The 25,424-nt window shown below is 34.4% G+C and overlaps 1 protein-coding gene across 12 annotated transcripts in view; it reads left to right on the forward strand.

The window, feature by feature from the left end:
• Positions 1-25,424, forward strand: part of FER (FER tyrosine kinase) — a 615,744-nt gene that overhangs the window by 226,607 nt on the left and 363,713 nt on the right. Inside the window, exon 11 of one of the 12 annotated variants that reach the window (XM_037800967.1) lies at positions 2,761-3,255. The exons of the other annotated variants lie outside the window; for them this stretch is intronic. Within the exon in view, the coding sequence (XP_037656895.1) occupies positions 2,761-2,874 (114 nt within the window). The 3' untranslated portion in view covers positions 2,875-3,255. Of the gene's footprint in view, positions 1-2,760; positions 3,256-25,424 lie in introns of those variants that run through there. 12 annotated transcript variants of the gene reach the window in all.

Genomic DNA, 25,424 nt, shown 5'->3' on the forward strand with positions numbered 1-25,424 from the left:
CTTTTGTTCATCAAGCTCTAATTTTAGCCAAAATACAGAGGAGAAAATGATAAATATTAAATATAGTATTATAGTAATCTGTTCTCTGAGGATAAGTATGTTTCCTTTATTCATTCAACCATTATTTATTGAGCACGTACTATGTATCAGTCAGTTTTAGATGCTTGGGAGGCATCAGTGAATAAAACTAATAAAATCTCTTAGAGCTTACATTCTGTGGTGAATGGCAGTTTATAAATCAGTAAATTATATAGCATCTTAGAAAATGGTAAGTGCTAAGGAGGAAAAACAGAGCAGGGTAGAGATTGGGGGTACAGATGGTCAGGGATTGGGACACAATTTTAAATGCAAGTCAGGATAAGCTTCATTGAGGTGACATTTGAACCAAAAACTTGAAACAAGGAGGAAGTAAGCAGTTAGATTCCTTAGAAAAGAATATTCTAGCCAGAGGGAACCCATCCATTGCAAAGACCATAAGACTGTCTGGACTGTTCAAGGTTCAGCAGGGAGGCCTGAGTGGAGGAAAGGATGAAGGAACAGATCTTGAAGCCTGGGGACCATAGTTAAGTATTATGACTTTCTTTGACTGAAATAGGGAGCCAAGGTGGGAGGGGTTATAACAGAGGAATGATGTGCACTGACTTTTGATTTGTATGGATCACTGTGGCAGCTGTGTTGAAAATATGTTTAAGGGGAGCAAGGATGGAAAAATGATACTATTATGTTAATTCAGGTGGTAGAAAATGGCAGTTTGAGTAAGAATGGTAACACTGGAAATGGTGAGATGTATTTTAGATTCTGTGGATATTTTGAGAATTAAGCCCATGACATTTTCTGTGGATTAGATGTAGGCATGAAATAGAGAGAGGAGTCAAGTATGACTTCATGGTTTTTAGCCTGCTAATGGAGAAGTGGAATTGGTTTCAATTGTGATGGGAAAGACTTCACCTGGAGCAGCTTTGATGAGGAAGATTAAGACTTTAGCTTGTATTTCCAAAATTACAAGTCAGGAGGTATTTGGACATTTGAGTCTGGGGTTTCAGAGTATGATTTGAGCTGGAGATACCAATTTGAGAGTTGTAGGCATCAGACGGTATTTAAAACTATTTGACTCTGTGAGGTCATTGAGCGAGTGAGGTTAGATAGAGAAGAAAAGGAACAAGGACTGAACTCTGGGCACTTCAAAGTTAGGAGGCATAGGAGAAGAGGAAGAGTCAGTAAAAGAGACTGAGAAGGAGTAACCAGCGAGTAGTAGGACAACCAAGATAATTTGGTGTCCTTGAAGCCATGTGAAGAAAGTATTTCAAGGCAGAGGGAGTAATAGACTGTGTCAGATGCTGTTGGTGGGTACAGTAAGATGACAACTGATAATTGAGCATTGGAGTTAGAAGCATGGAGGTCATTGGTAACAGTTTTAATGGAATGGTGGGGATAATCCCTGATTAGGGTGGGATGGAAAGAGAAGAATTATATATAGTGATATAGACACTTTTTCCAAGGACTTCTGCTGCAAAGGAGAATGAAGTAAGAGGGCAGAAACTTTGAGAATGGTGGGGTATTTATGTATTTATATAAGAAGGAAGAAATTATCTTGTATAAATGCTAAAGGTATGATACACTAGAAAAGGAAAATTTTCTGTGGTTTTTCCAGGTAAGTGTGATGAAGAGAGGGACAAGGTACATGCAAGGAAATGATTATAATAACTGACTAAAGAATTTAAGCTGCATAAGGTGAGAGGACATCAAGTGGGGGTAATAAAAGTTAAAAAAAAATAGTAATAATAAAAGGTAGGATAAGTGCATAGGAGGTTCCAGAGTGGTCAAAAGACATATTTTAAGCATTTAAATCTGAAACTTTGATGCTTATCTTCCAGATGTTAGCTTAAAATTTAAGAAAAAGTGCTTTCGGGAGATAGTTTGTTAAATCAGTTGATGGTGACATGAAAGGATAAATAAGTCATTCTTAAACTTTCTTGGAGTTACCATATTTCCTCTTGCCAATGACACTATTAGAATAATCAATGAGTGAAATATCTTTAATGACATACCTATAAAGAAATATAATAATTGCTTCATATATGCAACAACAAATAGAATCCTTACATTTTGTAAACCATAATGTTTTTGTCACAAAGTAGCTTTTCTGGTCTTCTAGTAGGCTAACCTTTGAACCGTTAATCATAGTGTTACCTGATTTGCAAATATTTGCTATTACTTTCCCTGATTTGAGAGTATCTATAATGATTTTGATAATATTTGGAAGATTAGTCTTTTCAGTTGTACTCTTTGAAGCTTATAGACTACTGAATAGGAGTAAATTCATTTATAGTAATACTTGGAAGTACTGTATTGAAGAGGAAGAGTGAATTATATGAATATATATCTTTTAGTACATTTAGAGAAAGTATCTTTGAGGCCATTATAATTTCAAAAGGCGAAGTATGCTGATGAAGGCATTTTTTTTTAATGTATTCTCAATCTTATTACTTTTTTTTTTTAATTCACTTTTATTGAAATATATTCACATACCATACAATCATCCATGGTATATGATCGACTGTTCACAATACGATCATATAGTTATGCATTCATCACCACAATCTATTTCTGAACATTTTCCTGATGAAGGCGTTTTTAATTGTGCACTAGTAATATTTGTCTGCTGGGCTGGTAGGAGTAATGGTTTGACTGTTTTGTCATATTGAATTGCTCAATTAGGTTAGATAAGTTCTTTATTTTCTCTGTATATATATTCCACAGGACACCAGTTTGTGGAATGTTAAGAGATGTCACAAGGAGAAAAGAGTCCTAGAATTTGGGACATGGTGGGTGAAACCAAAAGAAACCACTGTATTGACTGCAGGACTTTTCTGAGCCTTTAATATGAAATTCCCAAGAGGGGGAATGTAGTATGGAATACAGTATCTCTGAAGATATTGGCCTTTCAAAGTGTCCTGACGGGACCACAGTGCAACATACTTTGGGATGTGCTGAATTAAAAATAATTTGTTTCTCATTTAATTGGAATATTGACAGATTAAAGGTGCTGTTAATTCTGAAGGAATTTTGAATTGCTTAAGTACTTCATAAACCCAAGTGTAGTTTTATCTCATTCTTCAATTCTAGCTCTGTAAAGCAGCGGAATTTGCCTTTTGGGGCAAAATAGGAGTGTGAACTCTTTGTCAGCTGCCCTTGGATGGTGGGATGATGGCAAAAAATCAGAGTTTTCTAATACCTGAATAAACATTGACTGACTTTCCTATTACATTCATTTATTTTTTTACTAAAAAGTTCTTACGTTTATGTTTGTTTTTTGCTTGTTATAAGAACTTAATTTTCAATCAGTATCTGTTGAATTGAGAAATTGGAGTTCCTTTTTACTTCAGAGTAATCTCATCATTTTACATTATTATAGCATGTGCTTTGTACCAAATATATTATAATAACTTTTGTTGAAAGAATCTCCCTTATATGTCAAACATATTTAGAATTGATGGCACTGTATAATGAACCCTACTTTTTATGGATGTTTATAGGATAATTGCCTTTGCTTTGATGTTTCTGAAAGCGCACATTTTGTGTAAGCCCTTTTGCCAGATTAACACAATTATATTTATCTTCTCTGCATATCTTATTGAGTTATTTTTTCATAGCTGAACAGTAGTATCAATAAAATCCTGTTTTGTTATGTTTTTCAACCAACAAATATCTGATTTGTTGGATAAAACTTGTCTGTCATTATGACTAAATACTAATCCATTTTACAATAGTGCCTGACATTTTCAGTATTATACTTAGAACACTAAAATGGACTGATATCAGTTGAGGCACCATATTAATAACATCATTGATGCAATAATCTGTTTTCATTACCAGTTATATTTTCTTTCTTTTGAATATGTAAGGTAAATGTTAATCCCAAGCCTTACTCATCTAATGGTAATAAACTGAAAAGAGAATCTTTCTCAGTTTTCTTTTCCATAAAAGGAGGAAAAGTATATATACTTGTTTTACAAGATTTCTGTGACACTGTTATGAGATAATACATGTAAACTTATTTTGCATATCGTGAAATAATATAAAAATGTAAGGTTATTTTAGTTTTTTCTAGTGTACCTTGTTTTACATGTAGATTAATTAGCAGATACTCATTGAGATCTGAAGTGTGAATTTATGGATTTTTCTGCAGGATTATCTTTTGATTTTCTTACTTTTAGAGGCAAAACCCTAGTTAACTTCTTTGAATAAATAGTACATGACTTGTACATTGGTCTACGTGTCATTTCCTCAGTCCCCTAGTTCCCTTCCTCAGAGATAACCTTCCAAAGCATAATATGTAAATAAAATCATAAATGTGTATTTATATGCCTCCCGTTCTTTTTACAGAAATGGTAGCATACAATGATCCTGTTTTTTTACCTTGGTTTTTTACTTAATGTATCTAAAGTATCAGGATCGAGGTATCAAGATTGTTGTACTACCACTTTTTTTCACTTATTCATTGTACAAATATTTGAGTGTCATTTAGGTGTTAAGTGTCATTTTAGATCCTGGGGATGCAGCTGTGAACAAAAATAGACATAATTTCTTCCCTCATGGGCTTACTGTAGTTGACAGAGGCAGACAATAAAGAGATAAACAATTAAATATATAATATGTTAGGCAGTCCTAAGTTCTGTGGAGATAAATGAAACCAAAATTGGGGGAAAGGGGGTGCTGAAGGGTGTTTTTTCATTTTTTAAAATTGTAGAATATAACATATATACATAAAAGTGATAACTTTCCAAGTACAATTTAACAAGTAGTTAGAGGGCAAATTTCAAAGAATATATAGGTCAGAATTCCAGTCTCAGTTATTTCCTTATTTTGAAATATAACGTGTATACAAAAAGGTAATATCTTTCAAAGTTATGATTTACCAAGTAGATATATAGGAAATTTCCCAACTTATTATGAATTATAGTACCATAGTTTCAGTTATTTCCTTATTGTGAAATACAACATATATACAAAAAGGTATAGCTTTCAAACTACCATTTAACAAGTAGCTGTAGAACAAATTTCAAAGGATGCTATGGTTTACAGTTCCACCATTTCAATTCCTTCCTTCTAACCATTCTGATACCCTAGCAACTAAGAAAAAGAAAATTATATGAATATTCAGTATTCATAATCCTTTGTTAAATTCCGTCTTGTCTGTTGCTTTCCTATCCTCTAATTCAATAACTTACCTGATCTTCAGGGATGTATAAGCAGTGACCATCCTAACCTGTTCATGTTGAAAAGGGGTGTCAACTTTTTGAGCCAAGGGGACACATCTATTTGATGCTCTTGAAGAGGCTATTGCTTCTGGGTTTTGGGACTTAGCTGGCATAGGAGCACTCTGAAGGATCTGAGGTTCTGACCAATAAACTTAGTGTGTGAAACTTTTATAGAGTCTTGGATAGGGATCCGGGCACTGTTTAAGGTTTCTGGGACTACTGTTGTCTTGGGCTTATCATATTGTGGTCATTTGACGTATTTAGGTAAGGCTTGCATAGGCGTAACCTCCAGGACAACCTCTTGACTCTATTTGAATTTGAATTCTTTTAGCCACTGCAACCTTATTTTGTTACCTTTCTTTTCCCCCTTTTGGTCAAAAAGCATTCTCAATCCCTTGGTGCCAGGGTCAGGCTCATTTCTGCAATCCATGTCCCATGTTGCTAGGAAGGCTCAGTCATCTTGGGTGTTCTGTCCCACATTGTGGGAAGGGTGATGAATTTATTTGCAGAGTTAGGCTTTGAGAGAGGAAGTCCACATTTGGGCAACAAAAGAGGTTCTCTGGAGGTGACTCCTAGGCATAATTACAGGTGCTCTTAGCCTCCCCTGTATGGCCATTAGTTTCACCCAAGCAAGACTCAATATTGAGGGCTTGACTTATAAAGTAGGGGGTTCCTAAGTTCACATAGCATATGTTATGTCCACAATAATCCATCCATATCTCACATTATCATCACTTAGTTGTACAATCCTCATCACTTTCCATTTTAAACAATTCTCATGACCCAAAACATCTTGCAGCTCTTATCAGCCCTTAATTATTTGTCCCTAGTATTTGTGTAATACAAGTATGGTATTCCTGTTAATTATAGTCCCTAGTATACAGTATGTAGATTTTTCCCATAAACCTTTCTGTTTTCAACTCTCTGAGCTAGTGTCATAACTTAGAAGAGTATCATGTGAGCTCCTATCTATATTTGAGGTGCTGATTTGTGGGAAACATGCCTTTCAACAACCCCTTTCATTCCTTTTCTCCTTCAATTCAGCTTTGATACTTGTAATCCCATTAACAAACAATCATCACCCCTATCCATTACCATACCTTTGAATTCACCATCATCAACATATCTGAACATATTAGATTATCATTCTCCCTCACTAGCTACTGTCTATCACTAGGTCCCCAATTTTCTTATAGTAGAAGACATTGACTTTACATTGTTCAGATAGTTCATAGAAGTGGTAACATACAATATCTCTCCTTTTGTGTCTGAGTTATTTCACTCAGAATTATTTCTTCAGGGTTCATCCATGTTGCCATATGCTTCAGGACCTTGTTATTTCTTACTGGCTGCTGTATAGATTTACATCGTATGTATATACCACATTTTGTTTATCCACTTGTCTGTTGAAGGCCACTTGGATTGTTTCCATCTCTTGGCAGTTGTTAACAATGCTGCTGTGAACATCGGTGGGTGTTTTTATATATAGGATGGTCAAGAAAGACTTCACTGATAAAGTGGCATTTGTGCAGAGATCTGAAAGAACTAAGGAAGCATACAATGGCACTACCTAAGAGTGCAGGGAAGGATGTCCAGGCAGTGGGAAGAGCAGATGCAAAGGCTCTGAGACAGGAATGTGTTTCTTGTAGCTCCTTGTAAGGACTTTGATGCTAACTCTGAGGGACATTAGAAGCCATTGAGGGTTCTGAGCAGAGGAGTGACATAATGTGATATATTATGGAAAGGTGAATCTATGCCTTCTTGGGAATATAAAGCATGGCAAGGGTGGAAGCTGAGAGAGTAGTTGGAGGTTATTGTAATAATTCAGGTGAGACGTGATGGTGCATTGGACCAGGGTGGGATCAGTGGGGACATGAATCTTTAAAAATCTATAACTCACAACATTTACTGATAGATTGGATGGATAGGATGAGGGAGAGTGCATGAGAAAGAGAGAGAGAGAGAGAGAGTAAGGGAGAGAGAGAGAGGAGAGATTTTGATTGATTTTAAACAATTGTATAGTATTTCAGCATATTGATTAAATTTTACTCAGTTTCTTCATGATGGATATTTACATGGTTTTTTGATCTTTGTTATTGTAATGACAGCTTCACTGAATATCCTTATAATACTACCGTGTTTTTATATGGAGTTTATTTGTAGAATGCATTTCTAGAAATTTTTGTACATTGTGTGATTGAGTAGCAAAGCATTTAAAAAAGGTTTTTGCTAACAGGTTTATATAGGTTCAGATTTAACTCTCACAGTAATTTTTAAGTGTCTGTACTTGAGAACAATGTCAGTTATAGATGTTAACTTTTATACTAATATTTCAGTTTTATAAATTAATAAGCTTCAGCTTTCTTAAAGCTTTCGGCTTTCATGTGGCATGAATTTTATCAGGCTGAATTCTCAGTGGCTTACTAAACTATTAATTTGATCAAATTATTATATTGGTTCTGATACCTAAAGTATATTTACAGGTATGTATTCTATTTTATGTAAATTTGGTGTATAATTTTCTAATTTCTATGTAGTACTTATTTCTCTAAAATTTCTATATCATGTTAATTTCTAATTTATAAAAGAGAAATTCAGAGGTGATTATGATTATTTTCACATTTCTAGTAATTCAAATTAAATTTCCTTGAATTTTAAAGTTTTAAAGAAGTTTAAACTTTTAAACTTTTAAAAAATTTTAAAGTTCCTTGACAATTGGTAGTCATTTTTCTTTGGTTTCATTCAGATGAAATAATTTCATATCACATGTTTGTCAACAAATGTTGCCAGGTTGTTCTTTTCATTAGGCCACAGTATCCTTAGTGTCAGGGAGAAATAGAAAGTTAAAAATTTCAAAGTGGTTTTCAGTTTGTATTTTAACTGTTATCTGTGCTTCTATTCATATGCAGTGTATGCATAGGCCAAAACAAGTAAATGAGAAGCTTTTTCATTTGGTAGGGATAGCTTTTATACACACACACAGACACACACGCTATTTATTTATGTATGAATGTATATATGTATGTTCAGACGTGTCTTTTTAATTATGAATTCCTTAGCGCAAACTTAACTGGCCAGTAGGTGAACTCCTCTAAAAAGATATAATAAAAGGAAAGAGAAGACAATGTTGGCCAAAATTAAGTAATTAAATATTTACCATGATTAATCCAAACAGAATAGATCAGTCACTCAGATTCAGTCATTCAGTTATTTGGGATTCAACAGATGCTTAATGATTACTTACCACATGAATATTACATTCTGCAGTTTTGTGGGAAGCATGGGTCAAAGATAAAATAGATTTAGACTCTGCCATCAGGTTTGGTGGGGGAGATGGAGCAGAAGTAATTAATTTAACAATCGATTTAAAGTTGTCTGCATTTTGTCTTGTATGTATCCATACATTAAAACATTTAAAAAAAATGTAGGTGCCTAACCCTACCTTGATCTACAAACAGCAAATGTTTGTAGAGGGAAAGAATAGGTATAGAATTTCAAAATATCTATTGGTGGGTGTAATGATACTACTCCAATTTTTTCCTAAATGGTTTAAATGTTAAAACTAGTTCTCATCAATTATTTCTCACCTTATAAGTAAATAACTGTGGCAGGGTAGCAAAGTCTCTAGGAGTTACAGAGATAATGACTGAGTGATTGTGATAGAGTCATCACTCTGGAGAGAGAGCCCTGGCTGCAGACTGCCTGGGTTTGAATCCCTCTCTACCACTTCATAAGTGTGTGATGTTAGGCAGGTTATGTGACTTCCTCTGCTTTCCTTGTCTATTGTGTTTAATGGGGATAACAGTTTTAACTACTTGTGGGCTTGTAGTGAGGAATAGCTAAGTTTATACTTCTAAAGCGTATAGAACAGTGCTGGCACTTAGTAAACTATCATTGTCTCTATATAGCTGATATTTGATTAATTATCACAGGAATGATAATGATTTATTGTGTGTACTTTTTACTCTACTGGTCTTTGTTCCTCTGTCTTGATTTTTTTTCATTAAACACATCTTTTTCTTTTCAAATAATTCATGCCATTATTTGTATATGATAGATAAGCATGTTTGGAATCTACACTTCTCTGTATTTGAAGTATTTTTGCCCTTTGACTTTGATAGAGTACAAAATATTTTGTAAAGTAAGTATCATGTAATTAACATATGGCTTTTTCATTGCCTCCATAATAGACCTTTTATGACATCAATAGTGTAGACCAGCTAATTTTTTAAAGAAGAAAATATTTAGTGCTGTTAGTTTAACTGCTAGAAGTTTGCTTTTATTTTTTATTTTTTATCTTCTCACAGACTATTTTTTTAAATATTCATTTGATTGAGATATATTCACATACCATGCAGTCATACAAAACAAATCATACATTCGATTGTTCATAGTACCATTACATAGTTGTATATTCATCACCAAAATCAATCCCTGACACCTTCATTACCACATACACAAAAATAACAAGAATAATAATTAAAGTGAAAAAGAGCGATTAAAGTAAAAAAAGAGCACTGGGTGCCTTTGTCTGACTGTTTGTTTCCTTCCCCCATTTTTCTGCTCATCCATCCATAAACTAGACAAAGAGGAGTGTGGTCCTTATGGCTACATTTTTATACAATCGTCTTCAAGATTCATGGGTTCTGGGTTGTAGTTTGATAGTTTCAGGTATCTACTGCCAGCTACCCCAATTCATTAGAACCTGAAAAGGGTTGTCTATATTGTGCGTAAGAGTGTCCACCGGAGTGACCTCTCGGCTCCTTTTGGAATCTCTCTGCCACTGAAGCTTATTTTATTTCCTTTTATTTCCCCCTTTTGGTCCAGAAGATGTTCTCCATCCCACGATGCTGGGTCTGCATTCCTCCCCAGGAGTCATATTCCACGTTGCCAGGGAGATTCGCTCCCCTGGGTGTCTGATCCCATGTAGAGGGGAAGGCAGTGATTTCACCTACCAAGTTGGCTTAGGTAGAGAGAGAGGGCCACATCTGAGCAACAAAGAGGCATTCGGGAGGAGGCTATTAGGCACAATTATAGGGAGGCCTAGCCTCTCCTTTGCAGCAGCAGTCTTCCCAAGGGCAAATCCTGTGGTAGAGGACTCAACCCATCAAGCCACTGGTCCCCTATGTCTGTGAGCACATTAGCAACCATCGAGGTGGGGCAGGCCAATACCCCTGCATTCTCCACCAGCTCCTCAAGGGGGCTCTGCATATTTTTTCTGTGTTTTTTTTTTTTTAACTTTTTTTTTAAATCAACTGTATAAAAAAATAAAAAACATAAAAAAAATTTAAAAAAACATACAATAAAAGAACATTTCAAAGAGACCATAATAAGGGAGTAAGAAAAAGACAATTAACCTAGGATAACTACTTTTCTTCCCACATGTTCCTACTCCAGCCCAAGAAACTTACCTAATATAGCAACATATAGGAACTGTGAACTTGTTCCTACTATACCCATCAGAAATTAACAGCCCATAGTCATTCCTGGGCATTCCCAGAACATTAAATTTACCCACGATAGCTTATCTGTTCTTATTGGATTATCATCCCCCCTTCCTTAATTTCTCTCTATCACTAGCTCCCCTACATGGTACATTATAAACCATTTGTTTTACATTTTTCAAAGTTCACATTAGTGGTAGCATATAATATTTCTCTTTTTGTGCCTGGCTTATTTCATTCAGCATTATGTCTTCAAGGTTCATCCACGTTGTCATAAGTTTCATGACATCGTTCGTTCTTACTGCTGCGTAGTATTCCATCGTGTGTATATACCACATTTTATTTATCCACTCATCTGTTGAAGGACATTTGGGTTGTTTCCATTTCTTGGCAATTGTGAATAATGCTGCTGTGAACACTGGCGTGCAGATATCTGTTTGTGTCACTACTTTCCAATCTTCCAGGTGTATACCGACAAGTGCAATCGCTGGATCGAATGGTAACTCTATATCTAGTTTTCTAAGGAACTGCCGGACCGACTTCCAGAGTGGCTGAACCATTATACAGTCCCACCAACAATGAATAAGAGTTCCAATTTCTCCACATCCCCTACAGCATTTGTAGTTTCCTCTTTGTTTAATGGCAGCCATTCTAATTGGTGTGAGGTGGTATCTCATTGTGGTCTTAATTTGCATATCTCTAATGGCTAGTGAAGCTGAACATTTTTTCATGTGTTTCTTGGCCATTTGTGTTTCCTCTTCAGAGAACTGTGTTTTCATGTCTTTTGCCCATTTTATAATTGGGCTGTCTGTACTATCGTCATTGAGTTGTAGGATTTCTTAATATATGCAAGATATCAGTCTTTTGTCAGATACATGGTTTCCAAAAATTTTTTCCCATTGAGTTGGCTGCCTCTTTACCTTTTTGAGAAATTCCTTTGAGGTACAGAAACTTCTAAGCTTGAGGAGTTCCCATTTATCTATTTTTTCTTTTGTTGTTTGTGCTTTGGGTGTAAAGTCTAGGAAGTGGCTGCCTAATACAAGGTCTTGAAGATGTTTCCCTACATTATTGTCTAGGAGTTTTATGGTAGTTTCTTTTATATTGAGATCTTCCGTCCATTTTGAGTTAATTTTTGTGTAGGGTGTGAGGTAGGGGTCCTCTTTCATTCTTTTGGATATGGATATCCAACTCACCCAGCCCCATTTTGTTGAAAAGACCATTATGACCCAGTTCAGTGACTTTGGGGGCCTTATCAAAGATCAGTCGGCTGTAGATCTGGGGAACTATCTCCAAATTCTCAATTCGATTCCATTGATCAATATGTCTATCTTTGTGCCAATACCATGCTGTTTTGACAACTGTGGCTTTATAATAAGCTTCAAAGTCAGGGAGTGTAAGTCCTCCCACTTCGTTTTTCTTTTTTAGAGTGTCTTTAGCAATTCGAGGCATCTTCCGTTTCCAAAAAATTTGATAACTAGCTTTTCCAAGTCTGCAAAGTAGGTTGTTGGAATTTTGATTGGGATTGCATTGAATCTGTAGATCAGTTTGGGTAGAATTGACATCTTAATGACATTTAGCCTTCCTATCCATGAACATGGAATATTTTTCCATCTTTTAAGGTCCCCTTCTATTTCTTTTAGGAGAGTTATGTAGTTTTCTTTGTATAGGTCTTTTACATCTTTGGTTAAGTTTATTCCTAGGTACTTGATTTTTTTAGTTGCTATTGAAAATGGTATCGTTTTCTTGAGTGTCTCTTCAGTTTGTTCATTTCTAGCATATAGAAACATTACTGACTTATGTGCATTAATCTTGTATTCCGCTACTTTGCTAAATTTGTTTATTAGCTCTAGTAGCTATATTGTTGATTTCTCAGGGTTTTCCAGATATAAGATCATATCATCTGCAAACAATGACAGTTTTACTTCTTCTTTTCCAATTTGGATGCCTTTTATTTCTTTGTCTTGCCAGATTGCCCTGGCTAGCACTTCCAGCACAATGTTGAATAACAGTGGTGACAGCGGGCATCCTTGTCTTGTTCCTGATCTTAGAGGGAAGGCTTTCAGTCTCTCACCATTGAGTACTATGCTGGCTGTGGGTTTTTCATATATGCTCTTTATCATATTGAGGAAGTTTCCTTGAATTCCTACCTTTTGAAGTGTTTTTATCAAAAAGGGATGTTAGATTTTGTCGAATGCTTTTTCAGCATCTGTTGAGAGGATCATTTGATTTTCCCTTTTGATTTGTTAATGTGTTGTAATACATTGATTGATTTTCTTATGTTGAACCATTCTTGTATGCCTGGAAGGAACCTGACCTGGTCATGGTGTATGTTTTTTTTAATGTGTCTTTGGTTTCGATTTGCAAGTATTTTGTTGAGTTTTTTTGCATCACTGTTCATTAGGGAGATTGGCCTGTAGTTTTCCTTTTTTGTAGCATCTTTGCCTGGTTTTGGTATTAGATTGATGTTAGCTTCATAAAATGTTTTAGGTAATGTTCCATTTTCTTCGATGTTTTGAAAGATTTTAAGTAACATTGGTGTCAGTTCTTTTTGGAAAGTTTGGTAGAATTCCCCTGTGATGCCATCTGGCCCTGGACATTTATTTGTGGAAAGCTTTTTAATGACTGATTGGATCTCTTTGCTTGTGATTGGTGGTTGAGGTCTTCTGTTTCTTCTCTTGTCAGTCTAGGTTGTTGATATGTTTCCAGGAAATTGTCCATTTCCTCTACATTATCCAGTTTGTTGCCAAACAGTTGTTCATAGTATCCTCTTACAATTGTTTAAATTTCTTCGGGATCCACAGTAATGTCACCTTTCTCATTCATTACTTTGTTCATCTGGATCATCTCTCTTTTTGATTTTGTCAGTCTAGCTAGGGGCTTGTCAATCTTGTTGATCTTCTCAAAGAACCAACTTTTGGTGTTTTTTATCCTCTCTTTTTTTTTTTTTTTTGTTCTCTATGTCATTTATTTCTGCTTTAATTCTTGTGGTTTCTTTTCTTCTACTTGATTTAGTATTGGTTTGCTGTTCATTTTGTAGCTTCTTCAGTTGATCCATTAGTTCTTTGATTTTGGCTCTTTCTTCCTTTTTAATATATGCATTTAGTGCTATAAATTTCCCCCTTAGCACTGCTTTTGCTGCATCCCATAGGTTTTGGTATGTTGTGTTCTCATTTTCATTCGTCTGTGTATATTTAGCAATTTCTCTTGCTATTTCTTCTTTAACCCACTGATTGTTTAGGAGCGTGTTGTTTAACCTTCAGGTATTTGTGAATTTTCTAAGTCTCTGATGGTTACTGACTTCTAATTGTATTCCATTGTGGTCAGAGAATGTGCTTTGAATAATTTCAATCTTTTTAAATTTATTGAGGCTTGTTTTATGTCCCAGCATATGATCTATTCTGGAGAAAGTTCCATGAGCGCTAGAGAAGAATGTGTATCCTGGTGATCTGGGATGTAATGTTCTATACATATCTGTTAAATTCAATTCATTTATCAGATTGTTTAGATTTTCAGTTTCCTTACTGGTCTTCTCTCTGGTTGATCTATCCATAGGAGAGAGTGATGTGTTGAAGTCTCCCACAATTATTGTGGAAACATCTATTGCTTCCTTTAGTTTTGCCAGTGTTTCTGTCATGTATTTTGTGGCACCTTGATTGGGTGCATAAACATTTATGATTGTTATTTCTTCTTGTTGAATTGCCCCTTTTACTATTATGTAGTGGCCTTCTTTGTCTCTCATAACATCCTTGCATTTGAAGTCTATTTTATCTGAGATTAATATTGTTACATCTGCTTTCTTTTGGCTGTAGCTTGCATGAAATATTCTTTTCCATCCTTTCACTTTCAGTTTCTTTGTGTCCCTGTCTCTAAGATGAGTCTCTTGTATGCAACATATTGATGGTTCATTTTTTTTGATCCATTCTGCAAATCTATGTCTTTTAATTGGGGAGTTTAATCCATTTACATTTAATGTTATAACCGTGAAGGCATTTCTTGAATCAGCCATCTTATCCTTTGGTTTATGTTTGTCATATATATTTTTTCCCTCTCTCTATTAATATCCTTTAATGTACCCACACTGAATCTCTTTAGTACTGAACCTTTCTCCATGTTTCTCTCTCCTTTCTTGGTTTCTCTGTCGGTAGGGCTCACTTTAGTATCTCCAGTAGGTTAGGTCTCTTGTTAGCAAATTCTCTCAGGATTTGTTTGTCTGTGAAAAATTTAAGCTCTCCCTCAAATTTGAAGGAGAGCTTTGCTGGGTAAAGTATTCTCGGTTGGAAATTTTTCTCACTCAGAATTTTAAATATGCCATACCACTGCCTTCTCGCCTCTATGGTGGCTGCTGAGTAGTTACTACTTAGTCTTATGTTGTTTCTTTTGTATGTGGTGAATTGCTTTTCTCTTGCTGCTTTCAGAACTTGCTCCTTCTCTTCTGTATTTGACAGTATGATCAGAATATGTCTCGGAGTGGGTTTATTTGGATTTATTCTATTTGGATTTTGCTGGGCATTTATGATTTGTGTATTTATGGTGTTTAGATGATTTGGGAAGCTTTCTCCAACAATTTCTTCCTAGGCCTTTACCCTTCTCTTCCTCTTCTGGAGCACCAATGAGTCTTATATTTGGACGTTTTATTTTATCTGTCATATCCCTGAGGTCCATTTCAATTTTTTCGATTTTTTTCCCCATTCTTTGTTTTGTCCTTTCATTTTCTGTTCTGTCATCTTCCAGGTCACTGATTTGTTGTTCAACTTCCTCTAGTCTTGTAGTATGAGTATCCAGAATCTTTTTAATTTGGTCAACAGTTTCTTTAATTTTCTCACAGACTATTAAATTCTGCACTTAAAATTTTGCATGAAGGAAATTTTACAAAAATAGCACTTTTAATAACTTTATTTTAATGACTGTTTGCTCCTGTGGTTTAATTTCAGTGAACAAAACAATTCCCTAAATGCCATTAAAATTCTATAATTTATTTATTTCAAGAATACCAGTTTTCTTTTACATTTGGAATTTGTCCCCATTTTTCTTGTATCCTTCTCTACCTTCTTATTAAATGCAATTAACCATCCTCTGTGACATCTATTTTGTGTGTTGAGATAGAGACATCCTGGAGTACTAGACAAGTCCCTATATTCATAAACCTACATTCAACCTGCAGATATTTGCAATAAATAATTGATTAACAAAAAAACAGCAGATTGGGTTAAGTGCTGTGTTAAAATTGATCATTAACCTTTCTCAGATTCAGCTCTCAACCTTCAGCCTTCAGTCCTTTTCTTTCTATTTGTATTATCTATATACTTTTTTCTCTTCTCTCATGATTTAAATGTCCGTTGATGACCTCCACTCTTTGTTTCTAAGGAAATTGTGAGTACTGGAATGCCACTCAAGATAGCAATAAAAAATGAAAGCAGAGTGGTTAAGTGATTTGCTCAAGTTCACAGTCAGAAAAATTTAAATATAAGAAAATATTTTATCTTTTAGGAGCAACTGTATTGTTGTCTATACACAAATTATATTTTCCTTCTTTGATTTTCAGATTAACTGATTACCTAAATGATAGAGGTATAATAATTGACATTCCTATATTAATCAATGATTTAAAAAAGCTTTGGACCATGTTACTGTATGTTACTCCAGATACATTGTTTGAAAAAATAAGAGGAGAAATTTAATTACCTGAAGAAGAAAAGGAAGATGATATTTCGATATATGGCTAATTTGTCATAATAACTGATAAAGTGTAAAGAATAAAATTGCTAAAAATTTTCTATTGTTAAATCAACACAGTTCTTTTCTCCTACGTTACAGTTTTTTTCTTATTAGAAATAAATTAGTCAAAAAACAATTATTTGGTAAATAAACTATTGCATAATATGTTCAGGAGATTCCTTTTTAGATTTTTTAATAATTTAATTTCCTTCAACCTGAAAAAAAGTTATTCCAGCGTATATAATTAAGTTGCTAACTCCTATTAAATGTTTGAAATGTTCTCTTTGGACTTGAATTGTGGGTTGACATTTGGCCATGCATGTAGTGAAAGATTTATATGTTTTCATCTCTAAAGTCATATCTTGAATTTTGAAAATTATTTTATGATTTATTAATTTCTTTATTTAAATTGTTTTCATTCAGAAAGTTTGTGAATGTTATGATTCTTTGCTTTATTTGGTGTCTAATAAAATGATTGTAAATTCTATTAACTTTTTTCTTTTCTTAATAGTGTCCTGCAGAGAATTGTTTCTCAGTGTTAATATTTAAAATATTGTCACTCACCTGTCAATTTTTAAAATCATTGGTTGACTTTGCAAATGTTAGATGAATAATGAGTACTTAGACTAATGAAAAGTTATCTCTGTTACACTATATCTAGAGATCTTTTTAGAGTAGAGGTTAAATGTTCTAGAAAAGATTTCAGAGTTGTTCAAAAATTTGTTTACTCTAGTAAGGAGAAACAACTGAATCAGAAAGAATCAATTACACTTCCACTATGTATTTAACTGTGTGGTGGATATTGTAGGGGCTACAAAGGAGAATAAGCAAATTCAAATACTTTTATCTGCCCTTCTTTTGAAATTTGAATTAAGGCTATGATACTGGTGATGTTAGAAAAATTATATTTGAACCACTGGAAGCTTACAGTGTTTTGAATAGAATAGTTAAGAAATAAGAATAATGAGACAGATTAATAAAGAATACTTAGCCCAAAAAAGCTTGATATGTATAAGATCTTAATATAAGAATATTTTAAAGATTAGGAAAACAAAATATTATTCAATATATTGGATAAATATCACTTTAGATCTGAAATGCATGTCATATACAGAATAAACTCCAGATATTTAAATACTCAAATATAAAATAAATGAAACCATAAAACCACTAGAAGAAAATATAGGTGAACATTTTTCTAGATCAGAAAACAAACTGAAGTAAAACACAGAGTAAAAACTGGGCAAAATATTTGCTGTAACTATGACAAAGGATTAATGTTTGTAAATATATAAATAGATCATCCCTGATAAAAGATCATTTTTACTTATCAAAAGTAATGCATCAAATAAAAGTGGGCAAATAACATGAATAAGAAATTGATAATAGAGGAAATATAAATTTTAATAAAAATATAAAAAAAATTTAACCCCAACATAATGACAGTAGTAATTAAAAAATGGTATTAGAAAACAATGAACTATTCTCTATTACCATTCACAGTGGCTTCTTCTTAGCCTGTACTCCACACTCCAGCCAAAGTAATCTTTTAATGTTTTAAATTAGCACAGTATTGGTTACATTTTCCCCACAAGAATGTCTACAGTGTTTTTTTCTGACTTTTCATCTGAACACCAAATTTCGTTAAACAGCCTGCCTAAAGGCCTTATGTTTTCTGGCCCCTACCGTGGTCTCTCATCAGTGAGAATGGATGCTGATAATAACCACCTGATGTGGCCCTATGGTTGAAAGAGCAAAGAAGAAATTGAGATATAAGTGGTGAAGACCTGGGAGAAAAATCTGGGGGAAGTTCAGGGACTGCTTGTATTAATCCAGTTTAGTAACAGGTATGGTTGGAACAAGGTAGTAAGAGGTTTAGAAGAAACTTTCAGGTGTGGTTTGAAATCTCACAAATGAAGCAATTCTGACTGGTGAGGTCCAGGTTACAAATGGTGTAAGGAACTGCTGAAGTTGAGCATGGATGAAGGTTGTAACACTGATAGAAAGGGAAGGATGCAGAGAAAAGTTTTGACTAGCATATCCATTCATTATAAATCGGCAGAGTTAGAAATTGAATGTGTGTCATCTAAGTCATTTTGAGTACTGTGTCCTCAAAAAATATTTAGCCACTGCAACCACTTTGGAAAAACTATTTGGCAATAACTATTAAAGAATATGTGCACACTTTATGACCCAGTGTTTACAATTCTAGTCTATATCTAACAAGAATGCTCTCCAAAAGACATGTTCAAGAATATTTACAGTATTCACAGGAGCACTGTTTATACTAGAACCAAAGTGGAAACCACTGTCCAAATGTCAATCAACAGTAGAATAAATAAATTCTTTACCTAAATATTTACCTAGTAAAATACTCTGTAGTGATGAGTATGAACAAATTATGACTCCATACAGCAGTATGGGTGAAACTTACAAACGTAGTGTTGAGTGAAAGATAACAGACAGTACATATTATGTGATTCCATTTATATAAAGTTGAAAAAGAGGCAAAAATAATCTATGATATTAGAAATTAAGAGAGTGGTTGCCCTTGGTGGCGTGGGGAAGTAACTGAAAGGGGGTATACAAAGAACTTTTAGAATGAGAATAATGCTTTGTTTCTTGATCTGTGTTGTGGTTACAGGGTCCTTTTCAATCTGAAAATTCATAAGCTATATGCTTATGGTTTATGCATTTTGTGGTATACATCTTGGTCTTCAATTAAAAAATTCAGAAAAATATTTGTGGTAACTTAGCATCTGACCAAAATGAAAGCATGCTTACCTCTGTGTGTGTGTGTGTGCGTGCAGGCAAGTATGTGATAGTTTGTGCTTGTGTTTTAGGCTGTCTGCGGCTGTGTCTTTTCAGAATTACTTGGGACAAGGAGGGGGCTTTTTAAACTACACAGACCCTATTTTTGTCTCTCCATCTCCCTGTTCCTTCCTTGTATTATAATATTTCTTCTGTGGGTCATGTTCCTCCCTTCTTTGCTTTTTTACTCTGAAGCCATAGTTAACTATTAAGTTTGATGAGAAAGTGTTGTTTTAGGTCTCATGGCATTGAAAAAAATTAAGGAAAATTGGGCAAAGGATATTTCTTCAAGGGCCCTATTAAAATCTGAATGTCTCTTGGGGAAACAGCATATTTAGCTTCCCCAGACATTAATATGTACCTCAAATCAGGGGCTTGAGGTACTGAAGAGTGTGGGAATCACTGAGACAGTGTGGGCATATGAACGGATAACTCTAAATGTCAGTCCTGATTCTGAGAGGCAGGCCAGTAAGTGGGGATGGTAATAGAAGGGAAAGATGCTTGCTGAAGATGAATTTAGCTTATTTCACAATTTTGTCTAAGCCTGGCTCTTCTCTTGTCAAAAATAGTTTAAATTGAGAGAAGTATTTTGGGAAAAAAAATTTAGTAGAATAGAGAAGGCTGAGGAAAAGATCTTGAAATGTTGGGAAGGAGAACTGACTTCTTTTCTGTAGAATAGCCAACGGTGGTGGAAGGTACAAGTGGAAACATATGGGCCTAACAAGGGCAAGGAGGATATGGTGTAGACAGGTAACTTGGAAGGTAGTTGAAATGAAATAGTATATGGATTACAGTAGGTGGGTGATTTCAGAAAAAGTCAGTGATCAAATGACTGCGAACTGGATTGGTAGAGGCAGAAGGTTTGATACAAAGGAGATCCAGTGTAAGAAAAACCTTTAGTTGTCCTTTGAGAGCTCACTGGGGAAGTTTAGTTAATCTGAGTCCCCAGAATCGTAAACATTCCAAATAGTTGCTTTCTGAAATTCTGGTAATTAAATGGCTCTTGTTGCCTTTTAAAAAAAAATAGGCATAGTGTTTTTTAGAGCTTGAACATTATTCTTATCTCATCGAGGACTTTTGTTCTTTTTTGCTTAAGGGCTATGTATTGGACTGTGTATATCCTCTTAAAATTTGGTTTTGGAGGGGATTCTTCTCTTTCTCTGCAGTCCTTTGCTTTTAAGTCCCGTAAGGAAGAAACAAGAAAGAGAGAAAACGAGAGTTATAATGAGAGGAGGAGAGAAGAAAGGTAGCAAGAGAAACAGTTGAGGGAAAGAAGATAAGAAAGGTGAGAAAAATGAAAGATAACAGGAAAGAAAACAAAATACAGAAATAACAGATAGTAAAAGTACAAATTAAAAAATAAAAGGTACTAGGAAAAAAGAGATGATGGAGAAGAATGCATGAGATAAGAAAGCTTTTCATTTCCACTTCTCTCACTACTTTTCCCTGCCTTTGAAGAGATTAATCAATGAAGGATTTGAGTATGTATGCTTCCATTTTGCTGAGAGAGGAAAAGAAGTAATTTATGTTTCCTGGACAGTTTCGTTTTTCATATAACATTAATTCATCTGTATTCCTCTGGCAACATAAAATGTAAATAAGGTATCTAACAGTTGTTTCTAAATTATTTTGATCACACCCCTCAGGAAGAAAATACATTTTATATGGTGACCTGGACTCTGAGACACATACATACTGTGCTGGTTTGAATGTATTATGTCCCCCAGAAAAAGCCATATTCTTTGATGCAATCTTGTGGGACAGACATATTAGTGGGGATTAAGTTGGAACATTTGGATTAGGTTGTTTGCATAGAAATGTGGCCCACCCAGCTGTAGGTGATAACTCTGATATTTCCATGGAGGCATGGCCCCACCTGTTTAGGGTGGGCCTTGATCAGTAGAGCTATATAAATGAGCTGAGGGGCAGAGGGAGCTCAGTGCAGCTGTGAGTGACATTTTAAGAGGAGCAACAGCCAAGAGGGACACTCTGAAGAAAGCACAGGAGCTGCAGATGAGAGACAGTTTGAAGATAGCTGTTGGAAGCAGACTCTTGCTCCGGAGAAGCTAAGAGAGGACAAATACCCCAAGTGCAACTAAGAGTGACATTTTTGAGGAACTGCTGCCTAGAGAGGAACGTCCTGGGAGAAAGCCATTTTGAAACCAGAACTTTGGAGCAGACGCCAGCCACGTGCCTTCCCAGCTAACAGAGGTTTTCCGGACGCCACTGGCCATCATCTAGTGAAGGTACCTGATTGCTGATGTGTTACCTTGGACAGTTTATGGCCTTAAGACTGCAGCTGTGGTAACCAAATAAACCCCCTTTTATAAAAGCCAATCCATCTCTGGTGTTTTGCATTCTACCAGCATTAGCAAGCTAGAACACATACTTATGCATATAACTGAACTAAAAGTTTCATAAAAGAATAATTACTCTTACTACATTCATTGCACTCCAATAATTTCTTTTTCTATTCTAATCTCTTTCATTTAAAAATAAACATTGATCTTGATGTGCTAAATTAACTTCAGAACCCACTAACGACCAGAGCATGCAATTTGAAAATACTGATATAGTTAGTACATATACCCTGAGTCCAAGTCCTGTATTGCTGGGAACATTAGTTCTCTACTTTGATATGACCCATTCTCCTCTTTCCTCTCCTCTGCTCTCCAGGTTTCTATTTTTACTGATACTTGATTAGGGAAAGAATCAGTTTCTTTCTTTCTTTCTTTTTTTTCCTCAAACTGGGACTGTAGAAAGTAAAGCAAAAGATATTGACTATATTGGCATCTCTCAATTACTTACAAAGTATGTTGCATTTAAAACAAAAATATTTATTGAACCAAGCTAACTTAAAGGTGTTGAAACTGTTGCTTCGTAGTTCAATGAAATCTAATATATGGATATTGTTGGTGATTCAGATACTTAGCAAAATTCATTCTCAGATTTCATTCAAGTTTTAGGTCAAGATATAATATTTGAAGAAAATCGTTGCAATGTAATTACTTGATTAACTACAAATGAAGATGTTGATACTCAAAAGTTTTTATTGTCAGGTATTTAATAAGAAAAAATGAAATTTAAAATTTAGGCATTTACCCTAAATGCCACCATCCCAAAGAAATCTGAAATGTTATAATTTATTATGTCATTTACAAGTAAGGGATAGCATGGATGTATATAGACTTGCATTATACATGTCGTTACTTCAATTTGTTATTAATTATGTTGTGGTTCTTTAGATGTAGCTTATTTTAGCTGTGTTTCTTGCAAATATGTATACTTTTTGATATTTTGAGCCTTTTAAATTTTATTACTTATAAAATATTCATTGTCTTTGCCATTTATTATTCCCCAGAGCAGGTGTATTATTAGAAAAGAAATTGCTAGAAAACTCTATCATGCTCACTCATGGTTGAATGATTTAAGATAAAATTCAAATCATCATGAAAACTCTTACTGAAATCCTTTTTTGCCCACCCTTTGTGTATAATAGAATTATATAAAAAATTACATTTATGTATAATTATATAAAGAATTATATATAAACTAATCATATGTCATATATTTGATCATGTTTTCAAGGATTCGTGTCCTGAATTTAAACCTAATAAAAATTAATTGGACAGGGATTCCACATATTGAATAGGTAGCATTGTCTAGTATGGTACAGTAAATATTTTTTATCATCATTTATTTGTATAATTGTCTTAGTGTATTAAAATGTATTTAATCAGAAAGGTTCTCTGCTAGCCTTTTTTTAAAAACATTTTTTATTGTGAAATATAACGTACATGCAGAAAGTGATACATTTTAAAGTATAGTTTGACAAGTAGCTATAGAGCAAATCTCAAAGTATAGTATGGGTTACAGTTCCAGAATTTCAGGTATTTCCTTATGACTATTCTAAAAAGAAATATCTATATAGTAATTCAGTAGTCATAATCATTTGTTGAATTCTAGCTTCTCTTTTACAACTCCTCCTTCTCATTTGATCATTCTCTCAATCTTCAGGGATATTTGGGCAATGACCAGTCTAACTTCTTTGTGTTGAAAAGGGGCGTCAACATTATGGGGTAGGGGGAATGCAACTGGTTGATGTTCTCGGAGAGACTGCTACCTCTAAGTTTCAGGGCTTATCTGGCATAGGGACAGATAGAGCATTGGGTTTTCTTTAGGGCTTTCAGGAATACTGTTGTTTGGGGCTTGGCATACCGTGGCAATTTGCAATATCTAGCTGAAGCTTGCTAAGAGTAACCTCCAGAATGACCTTTCAACTTTATTTGAAATCTCTTATCCACTGAAAACTTAATTTTGTTACATTTCTTTTCTTGCCAGCCTTTTGAGAGTAACGAAAATCCATGAAATTTCTCTTGATTTCAGAGAAATATGTAATGATACAGACATGCTATACAAACATGATGATTTTGCCTTTTTTACTATCTATTTAGTACACCTACGGAAATTGATGGCTGTGTACTTTCTAGCATTTGATCTCAGCATACAATTTAGAAGTCTGATTTTAATTTAGTAGTTGCTCATTATAATTTTGAAAATAGTATTAGGGAATTAAATAAAGCATATTAGTTTCTATTTTGAAAGATATTCCATACATTTAAGGTGATAGAGTAATTTGTGTAGATACTTAAGATATTTTGTATATGGGGAGGGAAACAAGCATGGAAGAGCTATTCTGTGTCAAACACTGGTCTTCTCCATAGGAATTTGAGAATCTCATTTAATTTTTATGTCTGCCATTCCTTATTGAGTTTTTGGGTAATATTTGGAGGAGATATTGCCTCTTTCCCATGAGTCAGAGACAGCTTTGACTTCTTGCTGAGCACTGTGATTTGGAATTAGGAGCACTAAAAATCAAAGAATACAAAAGAATCTTCCTAGTTCCTTCCTGTTTTACTTGGGGTCCATCAGCTGACTGACAAGAAGAGAGAAAGAACTGATGCTTTAAGGTTCCAGTTTTATCAATTCTGAGAAAGGCAGCCCACTAGAATGACTATTTTTAGAGGTCTGGAGAGGATAAGGGAGCATCATGTCAGCAACTCTAGGGTTTTGTTTAAGATTGTTAGGAGAAAAGACTGTTACAGCTCTGAGAATATCTCACCTTCACTTTGTAAAGCTTTTTGTAGAGACTTAATATTTGCTAGTTTATATGCTTGTGTGCATTCATTCATTCATTCATTCATTTCCTGTCTTTTCCTAGAATATTTGAAGTAGCTAATGACAGCAACAACAATCTGTAAAATATAAATAGAAAATAAAATCAAGAAAAATGCAGACTAAAACAGGATATCAAGACTGGTGAAAACCTATACAAACTATAGGATGAACAGTTACTATGTTAGAGCTATTTTTTTTGGCTCTAAGCTTCCCAAAAGCCAAAATGAAAATGGAGATAGATACAGGTAATTTTTTCCCTTAAATAAAGGAAAGCATGTCACATTGCAGGGGAAGCAAAGCTTTTCACTGTACTCAGCTCTAATGGAATTTGTTACTAGAGGCTTTAACACTGACTTTTACAGAGATAGTGTCCTTGACAGATCACTACAGCTAAAGCAGGAAGGAGATTCACAAGGCCATCTCTTGCAAAATCTAGAATCCATCACTGGAAGTGGGGATCATAACACTAAAATCAGTTTTATGGGGACCTAAGAATGCAGATATCTGATGAACTGACTTTATCTAAGAACGAAATCTAAACCTTTTGACTAATGGACAGACTGGATGTGTTTTAAAATTCTCTCTTAGCACTATGTCTCTTAGCTGAAGTTCAGGAATGGAACGGATAATTGTCTTCTCTGGGAAGGGTTCTCAATTATAGGTATTCTGTACTTGTTTGAAGGTGGATCTTTAAGATTAGAAGCATTTGCTAACAAGTTCATTGGCTGATTTTTAAAATTTTGAAGGCATACTTTCTTTGAAAATTATTGGAATTATTTTATATATTAAAAATATTTTTTATATTCTGTGAAAATATAACCTTCATAAAACTATTCAAAGCTTGTTCCTTGTTAGGGTTAAAAAATATTATTGATGATTAAAGGGAAATTGTCAGTGTTAAATTTCAGCTTTTGCTTATAATTTTCATGACCTATTTTACTTGTTGATGTCTCACTATTTTCCAGATAGTTACTTTTAATTTTACTTTGTGGATTTTTTTCATTGGTTCTGTGTA

Source organism: Choloepus didactylus, chromosome 13 (genome assembly GCF_015220235.1).
Source record: "Choloepus didactylus isolate mChoDid1 chromosome 13, mChoDid1.pri, whole genome shotgun sequence".
In the NCBI taxonomy this organism is placed as follows: domain Eukaryota; kingdom Metazoa; phylum Chordata; class Mammalia; order Pilosa; family Megalonychidae; genus Choloepus; species Choloepus didactylus.